The 25,119-nt window shown below is 34.2% G+C and overlaps 2 protein-coding genes across 7 annotated transcripts in view; both read right to left on the bottom strand.

Annotated features, from left to right (window-relative positions):
- Positions 1–18,761, bottom strand: part of PPIG (peptidylprolyl isomerase G) — a 37,496-nt gene extending 18,735 nt beyond the window's left edge. The window contains exons 1-9 of one of the 6 annotated variants that reach the window (XM_006182851.3): positions 18,608–18,761; positions 8,991–9,038; positions 8,589–8,666; positions 8,420–8,494; positions 7,704–7,811; positions 7,050–7,094; positions 5,868–5,955; positions 1,607–1,636; positions 1,376–1,515 (exon numbers count right to left, since the gene is read on the bottom strand). In XM_006182851.3, coding sequence (XP_006182913.1) covers positions 1,376–1,515; positions 1,607–1,636; positions 5,868–5,955; positions 7,050–7,094; positions 7,704–7,811; positions 8,420–8,494; positions 8,589–8,649 — 547 coding nt within the window. In that variant the 5' untranslated portion in view covers positions 8,650–8,666; positions 8,991–9,038; positions 18,608–18,761. Of the gene's footprint in view, positions 1–1,375; positions 1,516–1,606; positions 1,637–5,867; positions 5,956–7,049; positions 7,095–7,703; positions 7,812–8,419; positions 8,495–8,588; positions 8,667–8,990; positions 9,039–18,002; positions 18,140–18,193; positions 18,309–18,472; positions 18,585–18,607 lie in introns of those variants that run through there. The other 5 variants (XM_032479650.1, XM_032479649.1, XM_032479648.1 and 2 more) reach the window with 5 other exon arrangements.
- Positions 18,762–19,791: 1,030 nt separating this feature from the next.
- LOC102505795 (60S ribosomal protein L29-like) lies at positions 19,792–20,411 on the bottom strand. The gene has a single exon (XM_032479652.1). It carries the CDS (start codon positions 20,364–20,366, stop codon positions 19,905–19,907), a length of 462 nt encoding a protein of 153 aa, XP_032335543.1. The 5' UTR covers positions 20,367–20,411; the 3' UTR covers positions 19,792–19,904.
- Between the last annotated feature and the right edge of the window lie 4,708 nt (positions 20,412–25,119).

The following is a 25,119-nucleotide window of genomic DNA, read 5'->3' as shown; positions in this document are numbered from 1 at the left end:
TTCAGGGTCTAAAATGTGCAAAGAATAACACAGACTGCATTTTAGTTTTCATTTTTTTAAAAAAGGTAAGATACTCAACATCTCATTCTTTCTGAATCATCATGAACACAACACACACATAACTGTTGTTTGTAAGGATAGAAAGCCAGACTCATGAACATCAAGAAGTTAATTAAACAGTCCCATTATGAGCTGCAGCATATTCCTGCAATGATTTACAAGCTATATATTTGATGCCATAACAGAGAAGAAAATGATATCATCAGAATCTAAGTGGAATGCAGAGAAAAAAAATTCAAAGTAAGCCTTCTCCATGACTATCTTGGGTCTTCTTAAATTAAAGCAAAACAAAATGTGCGTATTTCTAAATGTTACAAAGAGCATATCAGTATACCTAAAACTTAAAAGCAGAATGTTCTACTTAGGGCATTCAACTTTGGAAGGAATATTAAAAGACTTTAATGAGTTAGTAACACCTAAAAGAGAAAGCTCCAGAGGTGGAGCCAGTAAGCTTGGGCTTGAGGCCTACTTAGTTCCCTGATGTAGTAGATAACAAATCTCCTTGACTACATCCGTAAAATGAGGGAAGTAATACTATAAGAGTCTTGTGAGGATAAGAAAAGATTACAGATGATTCTCACATTTGTTAACCATGAAAAACCATGAAGTACTGATATTATTTGTTATTTCCTAGACTTTTAAGAATAGAAAGAATAGGTCAGTTTAATATTTTATGGCTTTCTACACAGGTTTGAAGGTAATCTCACCTCATTACTTTTAGAGTGCAAGACTCAATATCCATAATAAACAGTAGCAGTCACATATTTCATATATAATATAAAGCCTTAAAATATTTACTTAAAACCAAGTTCTTACAATTTTAGATAATATTGTATCTAATCTACCAGTCATGTTAACTTCAAATTTTCTCATCTAAGTAAAAGAAGTTTCTCAAACACTTCAGATGCTTCTGAATCAAAGCACTGCATGAAGGGGAAACAATTTACTCCCGTACAGTTTCTTAGTCTATGTTAATCTCTTCAGTTGTCATCCTCCCCCCACTGTCTTTTTCCCTAGAAAAGTATTTATTTACCGTATTATTTAGACATCTACACTTTTTAAAAAACCAAAAAAAACCAAAGTGGAAACAGAAGGACCAGTCACTGCAAATTAATAACAAGGAAATCTAAGCAGGTTTATGTTAATGAATAGAATATGAAGTAAGATAAAACACATTTAAAAACACAAAAATATGTTTTAAAACACAAATCTTCATGTTTATATTCACTTTAGTGTAAATTTCATGCCAATTAATTAAGAGTGTCTCTGCCTGTTTTGTATGCATAAGTTATCAGAAATATATACTTGTTTTTACCTTTAGATTTGGGAATTAGCTCTCCACAGCTGAGTATCCGCACCTCAGCAAATGGTTTGCTAGCTGCATCTGTTTTCTGGTTTTCTATCTCTCTTACAACTTCTTGACCAGAAATCACTTGCCCAAAAACAACATGATGCCTAAAGAGTCAAGTAAAGATAATTAAATAAAAGCTTCTTATTTTAATATTAATTTAAAATAGGTTTTGAAATAAATTAAAATAACCTTTACCCATCTAAATGAGGAGTTGGTTTCGTTGTTCTTTTGGAAGTCATCGGACAGAAGAATAAAAATAAAGTCAGAGAAAAATAAAGTTAGCATCTCTAAAAAGGAAAAGAAAATAACTGCATTGGAAACAAAGTAGCAAACAAAGAATCATATGCTCTTTTAACATTACAGAATTTTATATACCTTAAGTAGAACTGAATGTAAGATGCTTTCCACATATTTTCAAAAACTTGTTCTGATGATAAAAGGAATACCTAGACATGTTGAAAACTTACATGAAATTAAAGCTGACATTTTAATGTTATTTCTATCCATCCATGTTTCTTGCATATGACTGAGTCCTTACTGAATATTCATGGTTGCACAATGTTCCACTGTCTGAACATATAATTATCAAACCATTCCACCAGTTTATGAGTTTAACAATAGTGCTTATCAACCTTAAATTTTAAATGATTAAAGCCTGGGTCGTATTCTGATGCCCTCACACATGTTGTGTTGGACCTGAACAGAAATGGCCTATACAGTGTTTACAAATTTTTAAATTAGCTGCCAGTATTTAAAATTTTGGATACTTCTACATAAAAATCCAAATTCAAGATCTTTTTGAAAAAACTGGAAGACGCAGCACCTGGCATGTGGCAATAATTGGTCAGGCTGAGTATCCCTGTCTTCTCTAAAACAGGGATCAACAAAACAGTTTGGTTTCTTGTCCCAGCAGCCTTTACCTCCTTATGTTACTTGCCTAAGATCTATGGACCTTTGAGTTTGTTAGCCTTAAAATAGTTAACTTCACACTGAAGAAAGAGATCTAGATTAAAACTTTGGACAAAACCCAAAATAAGGAAAAAGTAATTTTTTCAAATCCTTTTTTTCTCCACATCAACCTTAAAGCTCTGGAGTTAAGAAAGCTGCCATTTGAGTAGCTATGAAGACATATTGGTACAACAGACTTAAGCTGGGCATTGCATAATTTTTTATTTTTAAATCTTATCAAAAAAGGTTACTAGAAATTTGGAAGTAACATGGTTTAAGCTAAGCTTTGGTTAAAACACACACACAATGCTACTGAAAAAAAATTCTAACATGTACTGTATTTTTAAAAGTTCACTTTATTTTTAAAACTAATAACATGTTATTTCTCATAACAGCTATGATCACTTGAACTTGCTAAAACCACCTAGAAATGTAAATACCTGTATGTACACCATAGATGTAGTTGTGTTACATTCAATGTATATAATCTGTATCTAGATATAATCAATCCTCACTTCATAAATTATGTATTTGCCTGTTGGCTTACTCACTATAATTTATTTGTAACCCCTGAACCGATACTTTCAGTGCTTTCATGGTCACTCTCAGATTAGTGAGAAAATGTTGATGAAGACGTGGAAAAACTAGAACTATTATACAATGCTGGTGGGAATGTGAAACGATGCAGCCATTGTGGAAAATAGTTTGGTGGTTCCTCAAAGAGTCAACCATAGAATTACCATATGATCTAGCAATTCTACTCTTAGGTATACATCCAAAAGAACAGAAAACAGGGATTCAAACAAATATATGTATGCCAATATTCACTGCAGCATTATTTACAACAGCCAAAAAGTGGAAACAACCCAAATGTCTACCAAGAGATGAATAAGGATAAACAAAATGTGGTATGTAAACATAAAGGAATATTATTCAAAAATAAAAAGGAATGAAGTTCTGATACATGCTATATAACATGGATGAACCCTGAAAACATGCTAAGTGAAACAAGCCTGACACAAAAGGACAAATATTGTATGATTCCACTTACATATCTAGAATAAGCAAATTCATAGACAAAAAGTAGAATAAAGGTTACCAGAGGCTGAGGGGAATGGGAAATGGTTAGTCTTTGAAATGATGAAATTGTTTTGGAAACAGCGGTGACAGTTGCACAGCATTGTGAATATAATTAACACCATCGACTGTACACTTACAAGTGGTTAAAATAAAAATTTTATGTTACTACAATAAAACATTTTTTAAAAAAAGATTAAAAACTGAAGTTGTTTCCTTTAAAAAACAACAGAATACAGAAGAAGTAGTGTTATCTAGAAGTGAAAAGAGGTCAGGAGAAATAAACACTTGGAAGATTCTGAGAATATACATGAAGGATGATATAAATTTAACATAGGGGTTTTGGTTAGCACAGGAAGGATTTTACTTTAAAAAGGGAAAATAAATAACACTCAGTGTTGCTGAGGATCTGGTGAAATTGGCACTACTGCTGATACTAAACTACACACTCCCTTTTAGAAGTCAATGTAGCACTATATATGAAAAGCTTTAAAAATGTGTAAATATTTCACTAAGTAAACGTCCAGCATCTTATATAAAAGAATTTAAAAAATGCATCAAACAACAAGTACACTATGTTCATCGCAGCAGCTTGAAAACAAGAAGCAAAACAAATGCTCAAAAATAGGATTAAGTAAATAAAGCTACAGTACAAACAATGGGTTAACATGTACTATTAAAATGTTAATTCATGTTTAGTGATGAACAAAGATTTGTATTATATCCAAAAGTTGTTTATAGTATATGCAACATTCTACCTACATTTTTATTAAATGGAAAGATGCTCTGGGAATAGGACTGTTTTTCTCCTTTTTATCTATGTCCTAATTCGCCTACAATAAATGTGTATGTTTTTGTTTAAAAAAATCAGGAAGATCCATATATAGGCAATTGGGTGAATAAACTACAGTATATACACATAACAGAGTACCATGCATCTGCAAAAAAAAAAAAAAATGAGAAAGATCTCTATGGACTGATATAGAGTAATTTCTAGGATACATCTTTAAGGGAAAAGAACAAAACATTATATATGTATACTATCTACTGTGTAAGAAAAAAGGGAAAACAAGAAAATATAATATGTATCTGTGCTTATGTCTATAAAAAGAAATACAGAAAAATCAACCAGAAGCTAATGAGGTTGGTTACTAACATGGATAGGTGGTGAAAAAAATGGGGGAATGGGAATGGAATGCAGTTAGGTGGGAATGATACTTCAAGGGTATTCTCTTTGTTTTGATTCTTGGAATCATATTGTTTTATAAACTTAAAAAACAAATAAAAAACCTGAGAGGGAGAACAAATGAAATATAATCAGAAACTAATGAACCTAACATATTTGGAGTCAAAAATTATAAGAAATTTACATCAAAAAGTAGTAATCCAAGTCATTTTTAAACATGATAATTTAACTTTATACTCTCAGTCTAAAGATAGAAATAGCTATAAATAAATAGTGAAATCTAGTTAGTAGGTTACTTTTCACAGTGGTTTGGGTGGCAATTTTAAAATCTAGAATCCAACAAATGAGTAGAAATTTTAAACACAATGGGAGGCAGGTTTCTCACTGTTGAAAGGAGTTACAAATATCAAACAGGAAAACACTAGAATACAATAATTCACATGGTGTTGACAGATTAAGTTCTTCTGAGGCCAAAAGAGTTTATGGTTGTTAGAGAAAATCTTTATCCAAGGGACATGACCAAAAATATGAAGTGCTAACAAGAACTCTGGTAACAATTTTAGTTAGAACTGGAAAATATTAGCAGTATTAACTTTGGGGTTTCAAATAAATTGAGTAGGCAAATTCACAAATACAGAAACTTTGAATAATGAGGCTCAACTGTATTTTACTCTTTGTAATTAATTAATTTATGAAGAAATACTCTATGCAAATATCTTGTTCTTTGTTAAAACTGCCCTCTAAATATACCATCCATAGGTAATTTTTTCCTGAATTATTACTGAGATAATTGCAAAACAGGGACAGCTCTAATTCCTTTTATATTTATTAGCTGCATTCTACTTAGGAACAGTTTTCCCTTCTCTCTTGTTATTTATTAATTTATTATTTATATTTGTGTAGACTCTTGGATTTCTATTTGATAATATGATACTATCATTATTATGATGCTTCAACTTGTCCTAATTTGGGCCATTTGGGCCAGTGGGAACCCCACCCTGCTTCAAGCTGCCTCCTGTGTCCTTTTGACAAGTCTTCATTACTTGAAAACTTTAATAGTACATTCAACACCCTTTTCAACTATTTTTCCTTCTTCAATAATTCTTTGTTCTTCCTCCTTCAAAAGTTCTCCCCCTTACAGTCCCTCTCCTATTTATTAGTGACCAGTGGCAGGCACACATGGAAATGACACACCAAAAAAGAAGTATTTTAAATCTTTTAAATCATCAGATCATAAATTCTTACATGAAGAACTGCGAACCATTTGTATCTTTCCCTCTGTTGGCCATTGACAAGAGAAATTCTTTGTTGTGTTTAACAGCAAAACTCTCATCTACAGAGAAGCAAAATTTTCAGTTATATTACATTACACAAAGTTACATTTCAGGTATAACCTCCTTCCAAAATTTCACTCTTCTTCATATTTTGTGTTCATATCATATGCTCTTTAATAACAGACAAATTTAGATAAAAGTCTGGTTAAAAGAAGAGAGAATCAAATTTAATTAATTCCTTTCCCCATCTTTTCACATTAAAATATTTCTAATGTTCAATGCCTTGCTATAAAATTCAAATACTGTATCAACCCTCTTTCTTTCCATTTGTCCTTTATAGTTTCTGGGAAAAAAACAATACAACTTTCTTTCTTTATTTAAATAAAAAATGAAACTCTCCCAAAAAACCAAGAGAAATAATCTAGATAGGATTCTTTTGCACTTCATCTGTTTCACTACTGAGCACAAAAAGGCACATATAATATTATTCTTAGTACAGAGCAGTACTCATTAATTTAACCTTTGCCACGGCATTACTTATTGCAGAGAGCAGCCTGTCTTCTAATCTTGGATTAGAATATGAGAAAAAAGCAAGTGGAATGTGAAACAAAATTTTTACTGACTCTCAAAAGTGAAAGATGGGAAATGTGAAATTAATTCCATACTCATATGTTTATATGTGAATGATCTTTCAAATGATCTTCACATTAATAAAAAAAATTCCAGAGAGAAAACTTAAATTTGGGAAAAACATTATAGCCAAATTTAGAATATCAAAGATTTAAAAAAAATCTTTATAGTAAAATGGACCCACTAAAAATATTGATATTGTTACTAAGAAATACTGTTGAATCTCTTAATAAAGATTAAGATCAAGCTATGGAAGTTCCTATTCTAGCACAGTTCTAAAAGTTTATTATAGATCATTGAAATGCTTCAAATAACATGATGTACAAATGTCCTAAACACAAAAAAAATCCTACCTTAATAAAAACACTATCATAAAATTTTTCACAAGAAAATTAACCTCCATATTAGTTGGAAGTAGCTGGATATTAGTATATCAATAATCTTATTGATTCAACAGAGATAAATCAGATGAATAAAATATCAGAAAACATTAAAAACGCAATATAAATGTAAACATTTTTACCTTCGAAAAATCCTCCATAAATAGATTCCCCTCCTCGTCCATTTCCTAAAAGTGACAAACATGGACTCTTAGAACTGTTAAGACAGTAATCTCCTTGAAGGTGCTACCTAAACAAAATGCTTCTTACAAAGTAGGTACCTGAATGACTTTGAATCAACAGTACTCAAAGGTTCAGAGCAAATCATAAGACATCGACTGAAAGTCAATACTGACAAGATCCCAAATTACTTTTTCCCCCTATGATACAACAGTAAAAAATGTGACAAAGCCTATTAAGATATGTAGTAAAAAGAATGTTCAGATTCTAATGATGATTATGTAGGTCTTTTAACAGAAATTACTGTTTTTCAAAGTGTCTTTAAAAATATGATTTCATGCTTTTACAATAAGAAAGTAAAGTTTTTGTATTGCAGTAAAGGATTACTAGTTGTGGCAAAATCAAACACAAATATTGATAGGCTACTAAGAGATGAATAGTTTTTTTTTTAATCCAGAAGCAAATTTCTGAAATTAATTCATGCATCAAAAGTGAAATTATTTCCCATGTGCTCTCTTCTTTTCATCTATATCCATGACTATTTCTAATTGTTAGACCAGGGCTGAGAAGAAAGAAAATAAATATATGATTTTCCTTTGTGGGAACTGAAGTCTTACCTTCACTGAAGTCACCACCTTGAACCATAAAATCTTTAACAACTCTGTGAAAGAGACAACTCTTATAATGTAATGGCTTCTGAGTTGATTTCCCTGTTCCCTTTTCACCTATAGAGAAGAAAAATTAGTAGGCCTTTCAGTAGAAAAGAAATTAAGGAAGTAGTATTAAAGCAAAATTAATAACGAAATCCCAAGTAAAAAAAAATTTTCCTACTTCTTTAATTTTGTATCTGTATGAGATGATGGATATTCACTAAACTTATTGTGATAATCACTTCATGATGTATATAAATCAAATCATTATGCTGTACACCTTAAAATTATACAGTGCTATGTCAATTATATCTCAACAGAACTGGAAAATTTTAAATAATTTAAAAGTTAAAAAAATTAATGATAAAAGCTTTTGTCCAGTAAAATATACCTCTTGCACTATATAAACTTCTTTAAACTATAGAATTTTCACTCCCTTCAGAAATGTTTTTAAAAGCTCATTTAAAAAGCATCCATGCTTTTTCGGTGAGTGTAGAAATCCATTTCAGATAAAATCCTATCACGACTAGTATTTCTAAGAATTACTCTGATGTCCAGTCAATGTTGCATAATAGGCATGCTAAAAGAAGGAATATGCAGGAAGAAAATATGTTAAATAAAAAATCAAAGCAAACTGAAGTCAAATGGGACTACTATTAGGGCAAGTTAAAATGTCAACAAACCTGTACAAAGGCAACGAAAGTTCTCGCATGTTTTGGGGCACACATCAGAAAATAATTCGAAGACAACTCTTCCAGCTGAAAAAGAAGGTAGTTGGTTTAAATTTCTTTCCTAATTAAAAATATTAATTATTCATGCATAAATGTTAAGTACGAACATTAATTTCCTTACCAGGTTGATTATTAATGGCGATATCAAAAAAACATCGAGGACGCTGAACCTTTATTCCCATGGCTTCAATACTTCAATCTATGAGTAAAATACAGTTTTAAGCAAACAGACTGAAACAGCAAAGATTTTTTCATAAATTTCTGGAAGGGGGGAACTCAGGGGAGCATAAACTAGAAATGTAGTCTAGATTTATTTTAACATTTACTTCCATGACTTAAATCATATGAATTATTCTTTTCTTTTAGAGGTTAGATTACATTGTGTGAGGCAACTACAAAAGATATAAAAGGTTAAAGCCATTTTATAGTAAAATTTCTATTTTAACAGCCAAGTTTAGATTGCTACCCCAAACAGAAAATTATATTAAGTCTGTATGATTAGTGAACTAAACAGGCAGATTACCTTTAAACAGAGAAAAATATAAGACAAACTGATTCAATCCTTTTGCTCCTAGAAAACGAAAATAAATTTTTATTAAAATGGTAGAGTTTTAAAAATAAAAACATTCAAATTTCTACAAAATGCCAAAAATAAACCATTGCAGAAGAAAGTGGGATATTTTAACAATAGTAATATATGGGAGATTTTCATTCTGAGTGAAAGCACAACATTAAGTTTTACATATGATGCTATTTTTTGATCATGAACAATAGCCTTAACTGATATGCTAATAGACAAAAAATATCAGTAAGTGAGATACTCTATGTAATAGTTTTCTCTACATACCAGATAACTATTACTTAAGACATTCTTTTCATAAGGCATTCTTTTTATTTTAAGGACTTAGAATGTCTGAATTGTAATACTTGGTGGAGAATGACAGAGAAAGGTGAAAACTGGAAGAAACAAAGGCACTTAGTATAAATGGCACCCAAAATGACAGACTACAAAAATGACACATCTGCTCAGAACAGAAACCAACTGAAATGTATATGTTTTTGGAAAATACTAATATCTAAGCTAGCAGGCCAGCAAGTGTGCATGACATTTTAAGTTCAGTGAAATTTTTATTGAAACAACTGTAGATTCACAGAATTACAGGAAATAATACAGAGATACAGTGTTTCCCCAATGGTAACACTTTATAAAACTAGTATAACACAACTACAGCATAAAAGCTTAAAGCAGATACTATCCACTTATTCTTTTTTAAATTTACTTTTAATTTTTTTAAACTGAAGTACAGTTGATTTATAATGTTGTGTTAGTTTCTGGTGTCCAGCAAAGTGATTCAGTTACATATATATATATTCTTTTTCATATTCTTTTTCCATTATGATTTATTACAGGATATTGAATATAGTCCCCTATGCTATCTAGTAGGATCTTGTTGTTTCTCTATTTTATATGTAGTAGTTTGTCTGCTAATCCCAAACTCCTAATTTGTCGATCCTCCACCTCCTTTCCCCTTTGGTAACCATAAGTTTGTTAGCTATGTCTATTAAGTATTTCTGTTTTGTAAATAGGTTCATTTGTATCATATTTTAGTACACATATAAGTAGTATCATATGGTATTTGACTTTCTCTTTCTGACTTGCTTCACTTAGTGTGATAATCTCTAGATTCATCCATGTAGCTGCAAATGGCATTACTTCATTCTTTTTATGGTTGAGTAGTATTCCATACAACCCACTGATTCTATTCACATTTTCCCAGTTTTACTTGTACTCATTTATGTGTATTTATTTAGTTCTACACAATTTTATCAAACATATAGATTCATATACCTACCATGATTCCTTATCAATTTTACACATTCCACAAACCACAAGTTACAATACTCAACAACAGATACATGGAAAACTGCCAAATTACCAATTAATCTGCCCAAATCACCAACAATTTGAAAAATACAACCTCTATGTATTTATTCATTACTGCATGTAAAAGGGGGAGAAAATACCACTTTCTCACTTCCTCCACTTTTTATTTCTAAAAGATACAATATATACTAAAAATTTGTTTCACATGAAACAAAGCAAAAAGACACCTTTCAATCCTCCAGGGGACTACAAACATAGACTTCTTGAAAACAATAAAACAAACAAAAAACTTAGCAATTTTAGTATCTTACCAAGTTTGTGGCATTAACTTTTTATTTGTATAGAATTTCAATTCACATATCTGAAACTGAGAATATAGTGAATTCATAAATTTGAGGAAACTATTCTATCTTCAAGAAAAATATTAAATTACTACTTAGTACCTGATTATCCTTTATCTTCTAAGTAACTTTTGCAGGCCTTCTGAAATTCTCTACTTTTGGGGGTAGAATAAGTTTAATTAATTATTTATTTTACTCCCCAAAAAACTGCTAAAGCTATTTGTTTAGCCATAATATCCCAGGCAGAGATTTCTATTCTTACAAAATGAGAATAGTATAGATAGTATTGCCAAAACATACCAAATTGTTTTTGATTACAGTTAATTTCCTATTTACTGTGTTCTTGAAAAGTATTGCCAAAACATACCAAATTGTTTTTGATTACAGTTAATTTCCTATTTACTGTGTTCTTGAAAATAAACTCCAATTTTGAAAGCCAGGTAAAAGTCATGAAAGCTCAGAAAATAGTCTCTAATTATCCTTAACCTTTTAAACATAATCTTTTATGATTTTCCAACTTTTCTTAATTCTACGGCACATTGTAAACAATTCTATAGTTCTGGGACTTTGAAATTGCAATGAATACCACCACTAATTTTCGGAGTTAGGAGTCTAAGTGGGAGCTACTGGGATAGTGGTTTGTTCCGTTTTTTGATCCAGTGCTGCTTACACAGGGTAGTTTGCCTTGGGAAAATGTTGAGCTCCACTTAGAATCTGTATACTTTTTGGTATGTTATATACTTCAGTAAGAAGTTTACTCATTAAAAATAATACATATGGGGGCATGGATATAGCTCCTGTGGTACAGTGCATCCTTAGCATGCATAAGGTCCTGGGTTCAATCCCCAATATTTACATATAAATAAATACATACATACATACACACAAAACTCTATTTCTCTACCCCTGATTCTCTCGAAACTTAGTAAACATCATTTGTCCAACTAGCTGCTACGGCTGAAGAAAACTTATTTTATTTAACTCAGTATGTCTAAAACATTATCTTAGCATATAATCAACATAAAATGTTATTGATGAGATATGTCACATTCTTTTTTTGGTACTAAGTCTTAGAAATCGTGTGTTTATGCCACATTTCAAGCGCTCAATAACTTCACGTGGCTCATGGCTACTATACTGGACAGCATGACTCTAAATACTTTAGATCCTGTTGACCTTTACAACTTTATCTAACATTCTCCTCAACTCTGCTTCAGCTTTGTGTTCCTGCTGTTCTTCCAATAGCCAAGGCCTGCTCCTTCAAGTCTTTCACATTTATTGTTCCCTCTGTGGAATGCTCTTACCCTAGATCTTCAATGTGGGTTCATTCCCTCACTTTAAATTAAGTCATTGCTCTAGTATCACCTCCTCATGGAAACCATTCTTGACCAGTATATTCAAAGGCGCAGGCCCTACCCTCCAATACTTTATATCCCCTTACTCTACTTTACTTTTCTTACCAGCATTTATTGCTACTTGATATTTTATCATAAATTCAAGTTTTTATATCTATTCCTCTTACTAGAATATAAGCTCCATGAAGTGAGAGACTTCTCCAGTTTTGCTCCCCTCTAATTCCCAGTGCCTCAAACAGTGCTTGGCTGCGGCAGGAAACCAACATTTAATAAGGGAACAAATATACATGAAAGGATAGGCATGTGTGAGAAGGCTTTTTTGCAACTTTGCAATAACAAGTAACTGAAAGGAAACTCCCAAAATGTCCCAAATTGAAAGAACATCTGAGTACGTTACGGCATATATTTTCTATTTAATATTATACAACAGTTTTAAAACTCTGCATATAATATCCAAAACATCTGTTGAGTTGAGAAGAAAAAAAAAGCAAGTTGCATGTAAGTATTTTCAATACCCTAAAATAATACTGTTTCCACAAATAAGGAAAAAGGTCTTAAGAGATAATATAATATAATTCCAAACAATACTGTGCAGGGAGGAATAGGACTGGAAGTCAATGAGGTCTTTAGCTTTAACTATAAGGTTTGAATTTTGGCAACAAGAGTATGTTCATGTACTAGTTTCCCAATTAAAAAATAATAAAATTTAAAGATACATCTTCATAGCAAAATAAAATAGTAGGAAATACATGAAAATATTTAGAGCCTATCTCTAAGTGAAAGGGTCATAGGTGACTTTTATTTTATTTGTTTTTTGTTTTGTTTTTTTGGGGGGGAGAGTAATCAGGTTTTTATTTATTAATTTTTGGTGGAAGTACTGGGGATTGAACCCAGGACCTTGTGCATGCTAGGCACACACTCAACCACTGAGCTATATCCTCCTCCCTGATTTTTATTTTTGTTTTTCCATTTTCCAAGTTTTCTATCACAAATTCACATCTGTAAAAGAAACTCTTCAAAAGAGCATTCAAGTCTTAAACAATGTATTTTTTAAGTGTTTCACTTTCACAATTACTATTGCTGCTTAACATTTCAGTCTAGGAGATCTGAGGAAATGATTTCTCTTCTCACAAAACTGTGTACTCCTTCAAATGGAAACTAGGAAAATACATGCGAATACAGGAAAATACATGTGAATATTTACCTAAACTCTGGATGTTAAATAGCTTTTCAGGTTCACTAATAATGAAATAAATAATGAAGATAAACAGTTTGGACTGCACGAAAAAATGTATTATTTCTATTTTTCAAAGGGAAATTGGTAAAAAAAACCTGGAAAAATATTTTCAACAAACATGAATGATTTGTTAATTTTCTTACTGTAAAACTGACTAGGTCCATCCTACTCACTGCAGAACATGAAGCATCTTTGGTCCTGCCTATTCAATATCAGTCTATGTGACAATCCCCACACCCCTCACTATCACTCTACCCCATCTTTGAGAACCACTATCATAGGGTCCCTGTATCAATTAAACAAACAAAGGCTACCCAAGGGAATAAAAAAATATAAAACACCACAGAAAGTGAAACTGAAAATATAAACAGCACTAACAATTTTGCTAAGCAACTTGGCATTACAGAACAAGAATTCTGAATATATTCATAATCATTCTAACCTTAACACTTCAGTAATTCAAACTCTTGGAATGTCTCTAAGGGCAATCATTTTAATGAAATCTTCTTTTAGGCTTTATTTTTTAAAATAATAGTGAGTAATTAGAAACAACCTAAATGTCCAACACAACAGTTAAGTAAACTAGAAGACATATGATAGATTATTATGCTGTTTATGAAAATACAATTTTTAATATAATATGGAAAATGTTAAGTGAAAAAAGATATCAATATTATATGGTTAAAATGATTTTAAGTATAAAAAATTCATATATACTGTCACGGTAGTGCTTTCTATAATAGTGGAAAAAACCTAGTTATACAGTAATAGAAACTGGTTAAGTAAACACCCTCATGAAATGGATGGTATTCATCTAGCCATTGGAAATCATATTCTTACATGTTAAAACTACAGAGATAACATATTTCACCTGAGAAAAAATTTTAAAATATTGACTTTGTCATACATTGTTGATGGGAACAAAGGGGTAAAACTGACAATCCTGTAAATTTGACAACATATATTATAAATGCATTAAATACCCCTTGACTCAATAACTTCATTCCTAGGAATTTTTAAAATATGTCCTACCCATTTGCAAAATAAGGTATGTGCAAGGTCACTCAAGGCACCATTGTTTGTAGGCTGTAAACCTAAATGTCCACAGAAGAGATTATATAAATCATATTACATCTGTACATGTACAGGCTATAAAAAAGAATGAGGAAGCTGTTTATGTACTGCTATCTCTGAGACATTTTAAGTTTTAAAAAAAAGGTACAGAAATGTATATGGTATGATTTCTTTGTATATTTTTAAAATAACTTAAAAAAATGTGTTTACTTGTCTAATATAAAGGTATCTGGTAGGAGAGGAAATGGGTAGTTTCGGAAGATGGGTAGGAAGATTTTTTACTATGTAACTTTCTATATCTTTTCAATTTTACGCCATAAGAATATTCCATTATTAAAAGCTATTTTAAAAATAAATAAAACTGAAAAAGAAAAATTACCAAAACTTCTCATGGAAGAGAAGATATTCATAATATACTAGGTGAAGAAAAGCAAGTGAGCAAGCAGTATTGTCTGTAAAATCCCAATTTTACACATATCAAATGCACATTAAAAAAGATACAAAATGATTATCAGAGAAATGCATATCAAAACTACAATGAGGTATCATCTCACACCAGTCCGAATGGCCATCATTCAAAAGTCCACAAACGATAAATGCTGGAGAGGGTGAGGAAAAAAGGGAATCCTTCTACATTGTTGGTGGGAACGCAGTTTGGTGCAGCTGTTATGGAAAACAGTATGGAGATACCTCAGAAGACTAGGAATAGACTTACCATATGAACCAGCAATCCCATTCCTGGGCATATATCCAGAGAGAACCTTAATTCAGAAAGACACATGCACCCCTATGTTCATAGCAGCACAATTTACAATAGTCAAGACACGGAAACAATTTAAATGTCCACTGACAGATGACTGGATAAAGAAGATGTGGTATATATATACAAAAGAATACTGTTCAGCCATAAAAAAAAGAATAAATTAATGCCTTTTGCAGCAACATGGATGGACCTGGAGATCATTCTAAGTGAAGTAAGCCAGAAAGAGAAAGAAAAATACCATACGGTATCACTTACATGATCTAAAAAAAAAAAAGACACAAATGAACTTATTTACAAAACAGACTTACAGACATAGAAAACAAACTCATGGTTACCAGGGGTGGGAAAGGATAAACTGGGAGTTCGAGATTTACAGATACTAATATATATAAAATAGATAAACAACAATTTCATACTGTATAGCATAGGGAACTATATTCAATATCTTGTAGTAACTTATGGTGAAAAATAATATGAAAATGAAATGTCTGTTCATATATGACTGAAGCACTATGCTCCACACTAGAAACAGATACAACATTGTAAACTGACTATACTTCAATAAAAAAATATATAAAATAGGTAGGAAATGAAATTACTGCAATAAAGAGAGGTATCTGTATCACCACGCTCAGACTATTATTTAAAATAGTCAAGACATGGAGACAACTTAAGTGCCCAACAACAGATAAATGAAAACGTGAGGTAAGTATGTATGTGTGTGTATATATATGTACATGTATACGAGACAGACAGACACACACGTGCGAAAATAATGGGATACTATTTAGCCATTAAAAGAAAAAAGGAAACCCTGTCATTTGCAACAACATGGATGGACCTTGAGGACAATGAGCTACGTGAAGTAAGTCAGACAGAGAAATACTGTATGATCTTACTTATATGTGTAATCTAAAAAATAAAAAATACATGCATACATATGCTCATACACACATAAACACCAAACTCATAGAAAAAGAGATCAGATTTGTGATTACCAGAGGCAGGGGCTGGGGAGAGGAAATTGGATGAAGGTGGTCAAAAGGTATAAACCTCCAGTTTTAAGTACTAGCAATGTACAACATGATGACTATAGTTAACACTGCTGTATTATATATTTGAAAGTCATTAAGAATAAATTTTAAAAGTTCTCATCACAAGGAAAAAAATTTTTAATATTCTTATAAATATTCAGCTAATATTCTTAATATTGTACCTGCAACTATCTAAGCTCTTATAATGATAAATTTATCCCATTGTCTCCAGAGATAGACCAACACCATCCTAGCAACATGTTATTCAATCTAGTAATATCTAAACAAAAAAGTAGAGACTTTAGAAGTTTTAAGTAAACAGCTAATCTGATCTAATCTGATTTTATAGACAGAACAAGAGGACTAGAGAGCTGAAGTGATTGACTCAACGCCACAAGCCTAAAAAAGCAAGAGTTTTCTGGTTAAGACTAGTTTGACTGTAGAAACTATCTTATTCACAAATATTCCAGATAATGGTTTATATAATTTTACTTCCCAGCATATGACCATAGTGCAATGGTTTAATTATGAATAAACCTTCAACTACAGTTTATGCATAATTAACAGTAGCTTAATATATAAAAAAGCAGGCTTTATGCAATTAAAAAATCAATGAGTTAAGGAATCATTCATGTTTTTAAAATAACCGTTTTAATATCAGAAATTGATGCCTGTATTTTTAAGTGTGCACAGGTTGGTGAACATTTTAAGCTACCACTCAAACTAAAACAAAGTGCAAAAGATTTCCTGTCTGGGACTAAAAGTACAAAGTCCCAGTTAAAGCAGTTTTCTCTTGAGTATAACCCTGCCTGTAGCAAATTTCAAAATGCAAGATTTGCCCTGCAGAAATAAAAATACACTGAGTTCTTTCGGAGACCATATATGCATTAAACCAGGTCGAAACCATTGACACTTAAATGAAATGAAAATTGAAGCTTGGTGCTAAAAATAAAGCCAAAAAAAAGTGCAATACCACTATGTAGCAGATTTGTAATAAACAGTTCAAATCAGTTTCTTAAATTATGTATGGATCCCTACCACATATAACAAGTAAAGGCACCTTAGTACATAGATAATACATTTTAATTCTTTTGAAATATCCTATAAGTAAAACAATTAGGGAGAATATTAGCGTGTATTTCTTAGGGAGAATATTAACATATATTTCTTAAAACAGCAACACTGAATAACTGTAGATGGTGGCTGATAACTAACAGAACTAGTCCATGCTACTATGAATGGCTACCCATTTTCCTTTACATAAACAATGGACGCTGCCTGACAGGAAATCTGATTTAAAATATGCAAAATATCAAAAGGACAGAGACTTTACTTAGTGGCCACCGATACTGCAAGACCACAAGTAACAAGCACCAAAACCGAAAGGTCTTTGATAAGTCCAAATATATGTAATGTATGCTCTTCACTTCACTCACATACTTTTGTTTTTCTGGCTTTAGCTACTGAAAATTAACGTACCCCCTAATTTCCAAAACATTTAATTGTTCCTCGGACGTATTTGCAAAAACCTGGTCCTGCATACAGTATTGTTGCGGGAATAAATTAACAGCAATGCACAAAATGGTGCTTTTATAACATTTCCAAAACGACTGGGAATCCTCCAATCCCTCAGACCTCGACTCAGCACCTTGAAAGACTACAGATGAGCCAAATTCGCACACTTCCCCCAAAGGCATATGGAGCCATCACCTTCCTCCTAAAGAGTAATTATCTCCTCCTAAAAGGCCTGCGATGCTCACAGCTCCCAGGAAACGTGGGAGAGCTTGGAGACAGCTCTGGGATGAGAAGAGAAGAGCATGGATTTAAGTTTTAAGAGAATACTTAACTAAGTGGCCTGTGCCATTTCACCACGTACGACAGCCACTATGAGAGGAAAAGGTCGGAGTAGGAGGAAAGCCTGTCTTCAGTCTAGTCTCAACCCCTGTGATCCAGGCTCCTCGATTGCCGCTCTCCAACCCTAATCTGACAGGACGTTAAGTTAATGCCTCCCGCTTTCTTACGCATCCTCCCACCTACCCCGCATTGGTGCTTTGTCTTACGATTTTGAAGCATCAAAAACCACCCTGGCTCCCTTAGAGTTCAGGCCGCTGTCGCTGCCGCCATATTACAGCTTGTGCGGCAAAATGCGTCAGGGAGGGAGGTGTGCGCCCGAGTGGAGGGGGCGGGGGCTGGCAGGGGGAGGGACGTTTCCCAGGCCCTGGAGGCACGGCTGGAACCCTTCTCCAGCCGCTACAGCTAGCAAAGCCACTGCCACTGTCCTTGGGGGCCCCGTCTGGGAACGGGTAGCCTAGATACCTCGAAGGGAAAGCGGCTAAGTCGGCCGGGCCTATCGTGCCGACTCCGCCCCTCTCCTCGGGCCCTTCCCGCTCTCGTAGCCGGGGACTGCTGCAAAGGACGCCACCGAAACAACCCGGGCTTCGCGCCACCTACTTGCACCAGTACAGCCTCCTCTTCCTGCGGTCCGGTCCTTTAAAGCGCTTCAAATCTACCGCCGCCAGAAAAGGCGCTAAAGCCCACTAACCGCCTCCCTCCCCCCACCACCCTGTCCCGGCGTGGAGGGAAAGCGTCGCGCCGGAAGTACGTCACGAGTCGGCGGACAGCAGCTTTTGGTGATCCGTTCCTTGCGTCATCTCCTCACCCTCCCCGGAGTTCTAGAATTGTGGTGCCTGTTAAGTTACTAGTTTATAGGTAGCTTAATACTTTATGTGTGAGTTGGTTGGAAAAGTTTGTAACCGTCAGAATGCCCTGTGTTCGTGAAAAGAAGTGCTGAACTTAATAAGTATTTATTGATCCTCTTTCCGGGTGTTGGGAAGGGGACCCTACCTTCAAGGAGCTTCCAGGTCAGTTTACAGTTAACGCTGTGAGTTTTTAAAACACTACAAGTTTTAAAAAACGAATGAACAAAGTGCTGTTTTAGGAAAGGAGGGAATTACAAATTATATTGACGCTCTTTGTTGTCGTTTTTCTTAGAGCAACCCCATGATACAGGTTATTATCCTTATTTTTACAAATAAACAAATTGAGGCTCAGAAGATAAGTGCCTTCCTCCTAAAGACACTGTTCCTAAATACCAAAGCAAGCCTTTGACTCCAAATCCAGTGATCTCTGGGGAAAGTAAGACGTATACTGTTATTTAATTATTTTAAGAGGTTAAGAGTCCCTAGATTATGTTAGAATTCATTCTCCCTGCTATTTTGAGGGAGGGGCGTAGGCGACAATCGTTGTGGGGATATGGGATGAGGTGTGGTTTAAAGGAACCAGCTATGGGGACTTAGACCGTATTATCGTATTAAAAGAACGTAAGCTACAATCATTGAAAGTTTTCACCTATGTACCTTAGGTAAATTAGTAATTATCAACAACTGGGCATGTGGTACACTTAAGGGTCTTGACCAGTTTTACAGAGCTGTAAAAGTGAGAGGACAATCCCTGACTTTTAAGCCATTGCATTTATTGAAGGGAGCAGCCGCATACTTCAAACAGTTCGGAGGTGGTATGGTTTTACACTTTGCAATGAGGAGAGCAATTCTGCAATACTTAAAAAAAAACTGATTTATATTAAGCGCTATATTAAGATAGATTTCTTTAAGCATTTTTTTTTTTTTGACTGACAGATCTTGCCTCAGGTTTATTTGTACAAACAGCACAGGTAGACATGAGCCCCATGCAGACAGCTGCCCAGGGGTCACACTAGTCCTTATATCGTCACATCAATAGATGAAAGCCTCTACTCTGGAGCCTTTGTGGGGGCTTGGGCGCATTTGGGAGACTGAACTGGATCCGGAGCTGCAGCTGCAGCCTTGGTCTGAGCCTTGTCCTTGGCCTTTGGCCGACAGAGCCTGAGACCCTTGGCAGTGCAGGCACGAGCATGTTTCCCGAGCTTGGGGTGAGCAATGTAGGCAAGTTGACTGAGCTTGCGGCTGCTGCCCTTTGGAATCTTGGGCTTGACCTCCTTGGGCTTTAGGAGAGCCTTGATAGCCTCAGCACGTGCACTCATGGCCTTGGTATTGTTGGCCTGCATCTTCTTCAGGCCCTTCTTGTTGTGCTTCTTGGCAAAGCGCATGTTCCTCAGGAACTTGGGGTCTACTCTCTTAAGAGATTCGTATCGTTGTGATTGGGGTTTTTTCATGCCGTTTCTGTGCCATTTTCGGGACTGGTTGTGTGTGGTGTGGTTCTTCGACTTGGCCATGCCTGTACTGGAGCCGGGAGATCCCAAATCGCCTGGGACCAGAAGAGAAAGAGAGTGAGCATTGTTTTGTTTGATTTTTTGTTCCTTCAACTTCCTTCAGAATGTATTTTTATTTAGCTATGGTTTACAGATTCATTTCTTAGATTTCTGCCCTACTATGTAAGTGACATTGGTATGGCATTGATGTATTCTCCCTCTTTCTCACACATTCAGCCACAGACATTTTTGAGGATATATTACAGATCATTATACCATAATTAAGATTTTGAGGTGTATAAAGGTAACATTACTAATCTTGTTCTAGGGCATACTATCTTCCTAGAGAAACAGATTTATATCTGAAGTGACTGGAGAATTATTGAATAGTAAAATATTAATAAGTACTTATATATACACATGTATACATACATTACACATGGTCAGATTTTAGGAGATTGTTGAAAGAAGTTTTTTTTTCTTTACTTTTTTCTTGGAAGACTTTTTGAAGCAGCATTACAAATGTCAATTCAAGGACTGGTGGCTGGTGCTGAGCCATGACAAAGTTTTCACCGCTCTTAAGAAGAATTGTTTTGTTTTAATTAAGTTTGTCACCCTTTCTTAATGTTACAGTATACTTTTATGAAATGATTGTTATAGAATGTAGTAGTTGTTTTCTTTCTCTAGATGCCCTAGTTGGACAAATGAAGCATTGGCATGATTTGTTGGGTTCTAGATATGTTGAAGGTTCATAGGTCTGTGAAACCCCAAACTTTCACAGACCAAATAGAGTTGATATGGTGTATTGTTCCAAGAAGGATGCTGTTACAAGTAAAAGGAAGTATTGTTACCTCCTGGCTGAAAGAACAAAGGATTTATTTCTCTCTTATATAATAGATCTGAGGTGAGTGGGCCAGATCAAAGGGCAGCTCTGCTCCACATAGTCAGTTAGGAACTTGAGTTCCTTATATGTTATTCTGACATACTCCAGGGCCTTGACTTTGCATGATTAGAGTGCATTGCCTTGGGTTTCAGCTGACAGGAAACAGAAAGAAATATAATAATGTCCTAAGGCGTTAACAAGGAAGTAGCACATGTCACTTTGGCTCTAATTCCATCAATAAGAACTTAATCACAGGGCCAAACCCAATTAGAAAGTATGGAAAAATGTAATATTGGCATGTGTCCAGAAAAAAGAAGAAAAACTATTTTAATGGAAAATTAACAGTCTGGGCCACATATCCCATTGAAAGATAGTTTTTTGCATAATTAGTTTGTGTGACCGTTCTACACTGTGAGCAGACACAAGATTTGCTGTGATGTTACTAGTGTTTTGAAATATATTTAGGTTCTAGCACTCATAGGTGAACTGTTACTTAAAGTCACTTTAAAAAGAATTTTTTTTTTAAGCGGAGATATTGGGGATTGAACCCAGGACCTCGTGTATGCTAAGCACATGCACTACCTGAGCTGTACCCTCCCTCCTTAAGATCACTTTTACTAGATTTAAAGACCAAAAAATAGTTTTATAATCATCAAAGCAGGAGTTTTCAAGGGGTGACTTAAGTTAGCCCTTAATTTATTTTACATGCCTTTTTTAAGGGTAGGATTTTTAAATTAAAGCTTAATATGTATTCATAAACTGTAAGTATATCTCCATACATTTTGTATATACATATATTTTTACTGAAGTATAGTTAGTTTACAATGTTATGTCAATTTCTGGTGTACAGCATAGTGCTTCAGTCATACGTGAACATACATACATTTGTTTTCATATTCTTTTTCACCATGTTACTACAAGATATTGAATGTAGTTCCCTGTGCTATACAATGTAAACTTGTTTATTCTATATATATTAGTATCTGCAAATCTCAAACTCCCAATTTATCCCTTCCCACCCCCTTCCCCGACTGGTAACCATAAGTTCTTCATGTCTGTGAGTCTGTTTCTGTTTTGTAAATAAATTTGTTTGTCTTTTTCTTTAGATTCCACATATAAGTGATATCATATGGTATTTTTCTTTTTCTTTCTGTCTTACTTCACTTAAAATGACAGTCTCCAGGTCCATCCATGGTGCTGCAAATGGCATTATTTTATTCTTTTTTATGGCTGAGTAGTATTCTATTGTATACATATACCATAGCCTCTTTATCCAGTCATCTGTCGATGGACATTTAGGTTGTTTCCATGTCTTGGCTATTGTAAATAGTGCTGCTATGAACATTGGGGTGCATGTGTCTTTTTGAATTAAGGTTCCCTCTGAATGTATGCCCAGGAGTAGCTCCATACATTTTTACAACGTGAACATACAGGTGTGACTTCCACTAGATTAAGACATAGAGCAATATCAGCATCTAAGAAGCCCTCTTCATGTTCTCACCCAATAGTTCTTTCATCCCACCCTCCTGCACCCAATAATTCTGTCACCCCACCCTCCCCCACTGAATAATCCTATCACCCCACCCTCCCTGATCCCTACCAAAGATAGACTCTAATCGGAGTTCCATCAACATACATTAGTTTTGTCTATTTTTGAAACATGAATGGAATTAGGCATATGTATTTATTTGTGGCTGGCTTTTTTGCAATGTTGTGTTTGTGAGAAGTATGATGAATTGACTCACATGATTATGAAGGCTAAGAAGTCTCACAGTCTTCTGTCTGCAAGCTGGAGACCCTGGAAAGCTGGTGGTGTAATTCCAGTTCAAGTTTGAGAACCAGGGGAGCTGATGATGAAAGTCCCAGTTTAAGGGCAGAAGACCAGTGTCCAAACTCACATAGCCAGGTGGGAAGCAAAAAGGGTGAATTCCTCTTTCCGGTGCTTTCTTGATCTGTTAAGGCCCTCCATGGATTAGATAATGCCCACCCACATTAGTGAGTCCACCAATTCATATGCTAGTCTAATCTAGAAACACCCTCAAAAACACACCTAAAAATAATACTTAATCTGGGTAGCCCTTGGCCCAGTCAAGTTGATATATAAAATGAACAATCACAATGGGTATTGCATAATTATTCCCTTCCACTTTACATGGATATTTGTGTTGTTTTTGAGTTCTAGCTATTATGAAAAAAGTTTTTATGAACATTCTTATGTTGTTATACAGAGCACATATATTTTGCATATATGTTGGAAATATACCTCAGAATGGAATTGTTAGATCTTTGGGTATGGATAGGATCAGCTTTCATAGATATTGCCAATGAGTTTTGTGAAGTGGTTGTAAAATACTCTTATTGTATGTGCCTTTTGATTCTAGTATTAGAGTTCTCATGTGCAAATGAGAGAAACCCAGCTTGAAGTAGCTTAGGTAAAATTGGGAATATATTGCTTCATGAAGCAAAACTGTTGGACAATGTGGTGGCTTTAAAAACATGTCCATAAATTCTTTAATGTGACTTCTAATGACTAAGGCAAAATGACAATTTGTGATTTTAGAGAGTAGGTCATAAAGGCATTTTGATTTCCTCCTTGCTATGTACACTCTTGGAACACTCACTTTAGGGGAAATCAGCTGCCATGTCATGAAGACACTCAAACTGACTATGGAGAGGCCCTTGTGGCAAGAAACAGGCTTCCTGGCAAAAACCATAGAGGAAGTGAAGCCTCCTGCCAACAGCCAAGTGAATGAGCCATTTGGAAACAATCCTCCAGCCTCAGTCAAGCCTTCAGATGACTGTTGACATCTGACTTCAATTACATGAGAAACTGTGAGCTGAAACTACTCAGCTAAGCTACTTCCAAATTTCTGATCCACAGAAACTGTGGGATAATGAATGTTATTTAATGTTAATTAAGTTTGGGGATGATATACAGCAATGTATAACCAATACAGAGAAGAAAAAAAATAGATGGAATGTGATGGAAGTTCTCTCTTGTCTAATTCTACCTACCTGTTTTTTTGGCTTCATTCTCTTGACTGACTTCTTCAAGAGACTACCTCACATCTTAATAATCTGAGTCTCTGCCAGCTCCAATTATAAAATGCCAGAGAAGTCTTTGATGAGTGTTGCAACAACAGCTCTAAAATTTGTGCTTCCATTTACATAGCGAGGAGTGTCACTGGGAAATGTCTGTCCTGCTAAGAACTATGCATCTAAGTAAGGATATGTGAATACTCATTAGTGGAAAGTGAGTGAAACTGATGTGTATTACATCCAGACCAAGATGTTTATCAAGCATTATTCTTTTTCCATGTCCTCTCTTCCTTTTTTTGTCAGCTGAATTGAGTACTTTAAGGCCTTCTGTGGACTATGAAAGAAACCTAATTCCCTGAATCTTTACGTGGAGAAAAGTCCTCCACTGACCAGGAATACCCACATTGGAATGTGATGTGATTGAGAAATCAAATTCTGTAGGTTAAGCCACTGACATTTGGCTTTATTCATTACAGCAGATAACATTACCCATCTAATAGGCCATGGGCCTAAAGTGCTAGATTTGGCCTAACCTGGGTTATTTCAGTCTTTGCATTGTGAAGAGTGGCGTCTGATACCGAAAGAGGGGAAGTAGGTGGGCTGGGCTACTATAATTAACTTACCTTTAGTTTAGAATAATGAAAAATTTTGCTTCTACCCATAGTTGGATAAACTTGTGCTTGTTCTAATTTTCTACCAATATTATGTTTCACTTAAAAAAAAAATCACACCTGTTGTCACATACATTTTACAGTAATATAAGCAATTGTAAAAATTTGAACATTCTATAGAGGTATAAAATTAATTAATTGCCCCTAACGCTTTCCAATTCCATTTCTTTAAGGTATTCAATGA

Source organism: Camelus ferus, chromosome 5, assembly GCF_009834535.1.
Source record: "Camelus ferus isolate YT-003-E chromosome 5, BCGSAC_Cfer_1.0, whole genome shotgun sequence".
Taxonomy (NCBI): Eukaryota; Metazoa; Chordata; class Mammalia; order Artiodactyla; family Camelidae; genus Camelus; species Camelus ferus.
The sequence above is the reverse complement of the archived record's forward strand: the minus strand, read 5'-3'. Positions and strand labels throughout refer to the sequence as shown.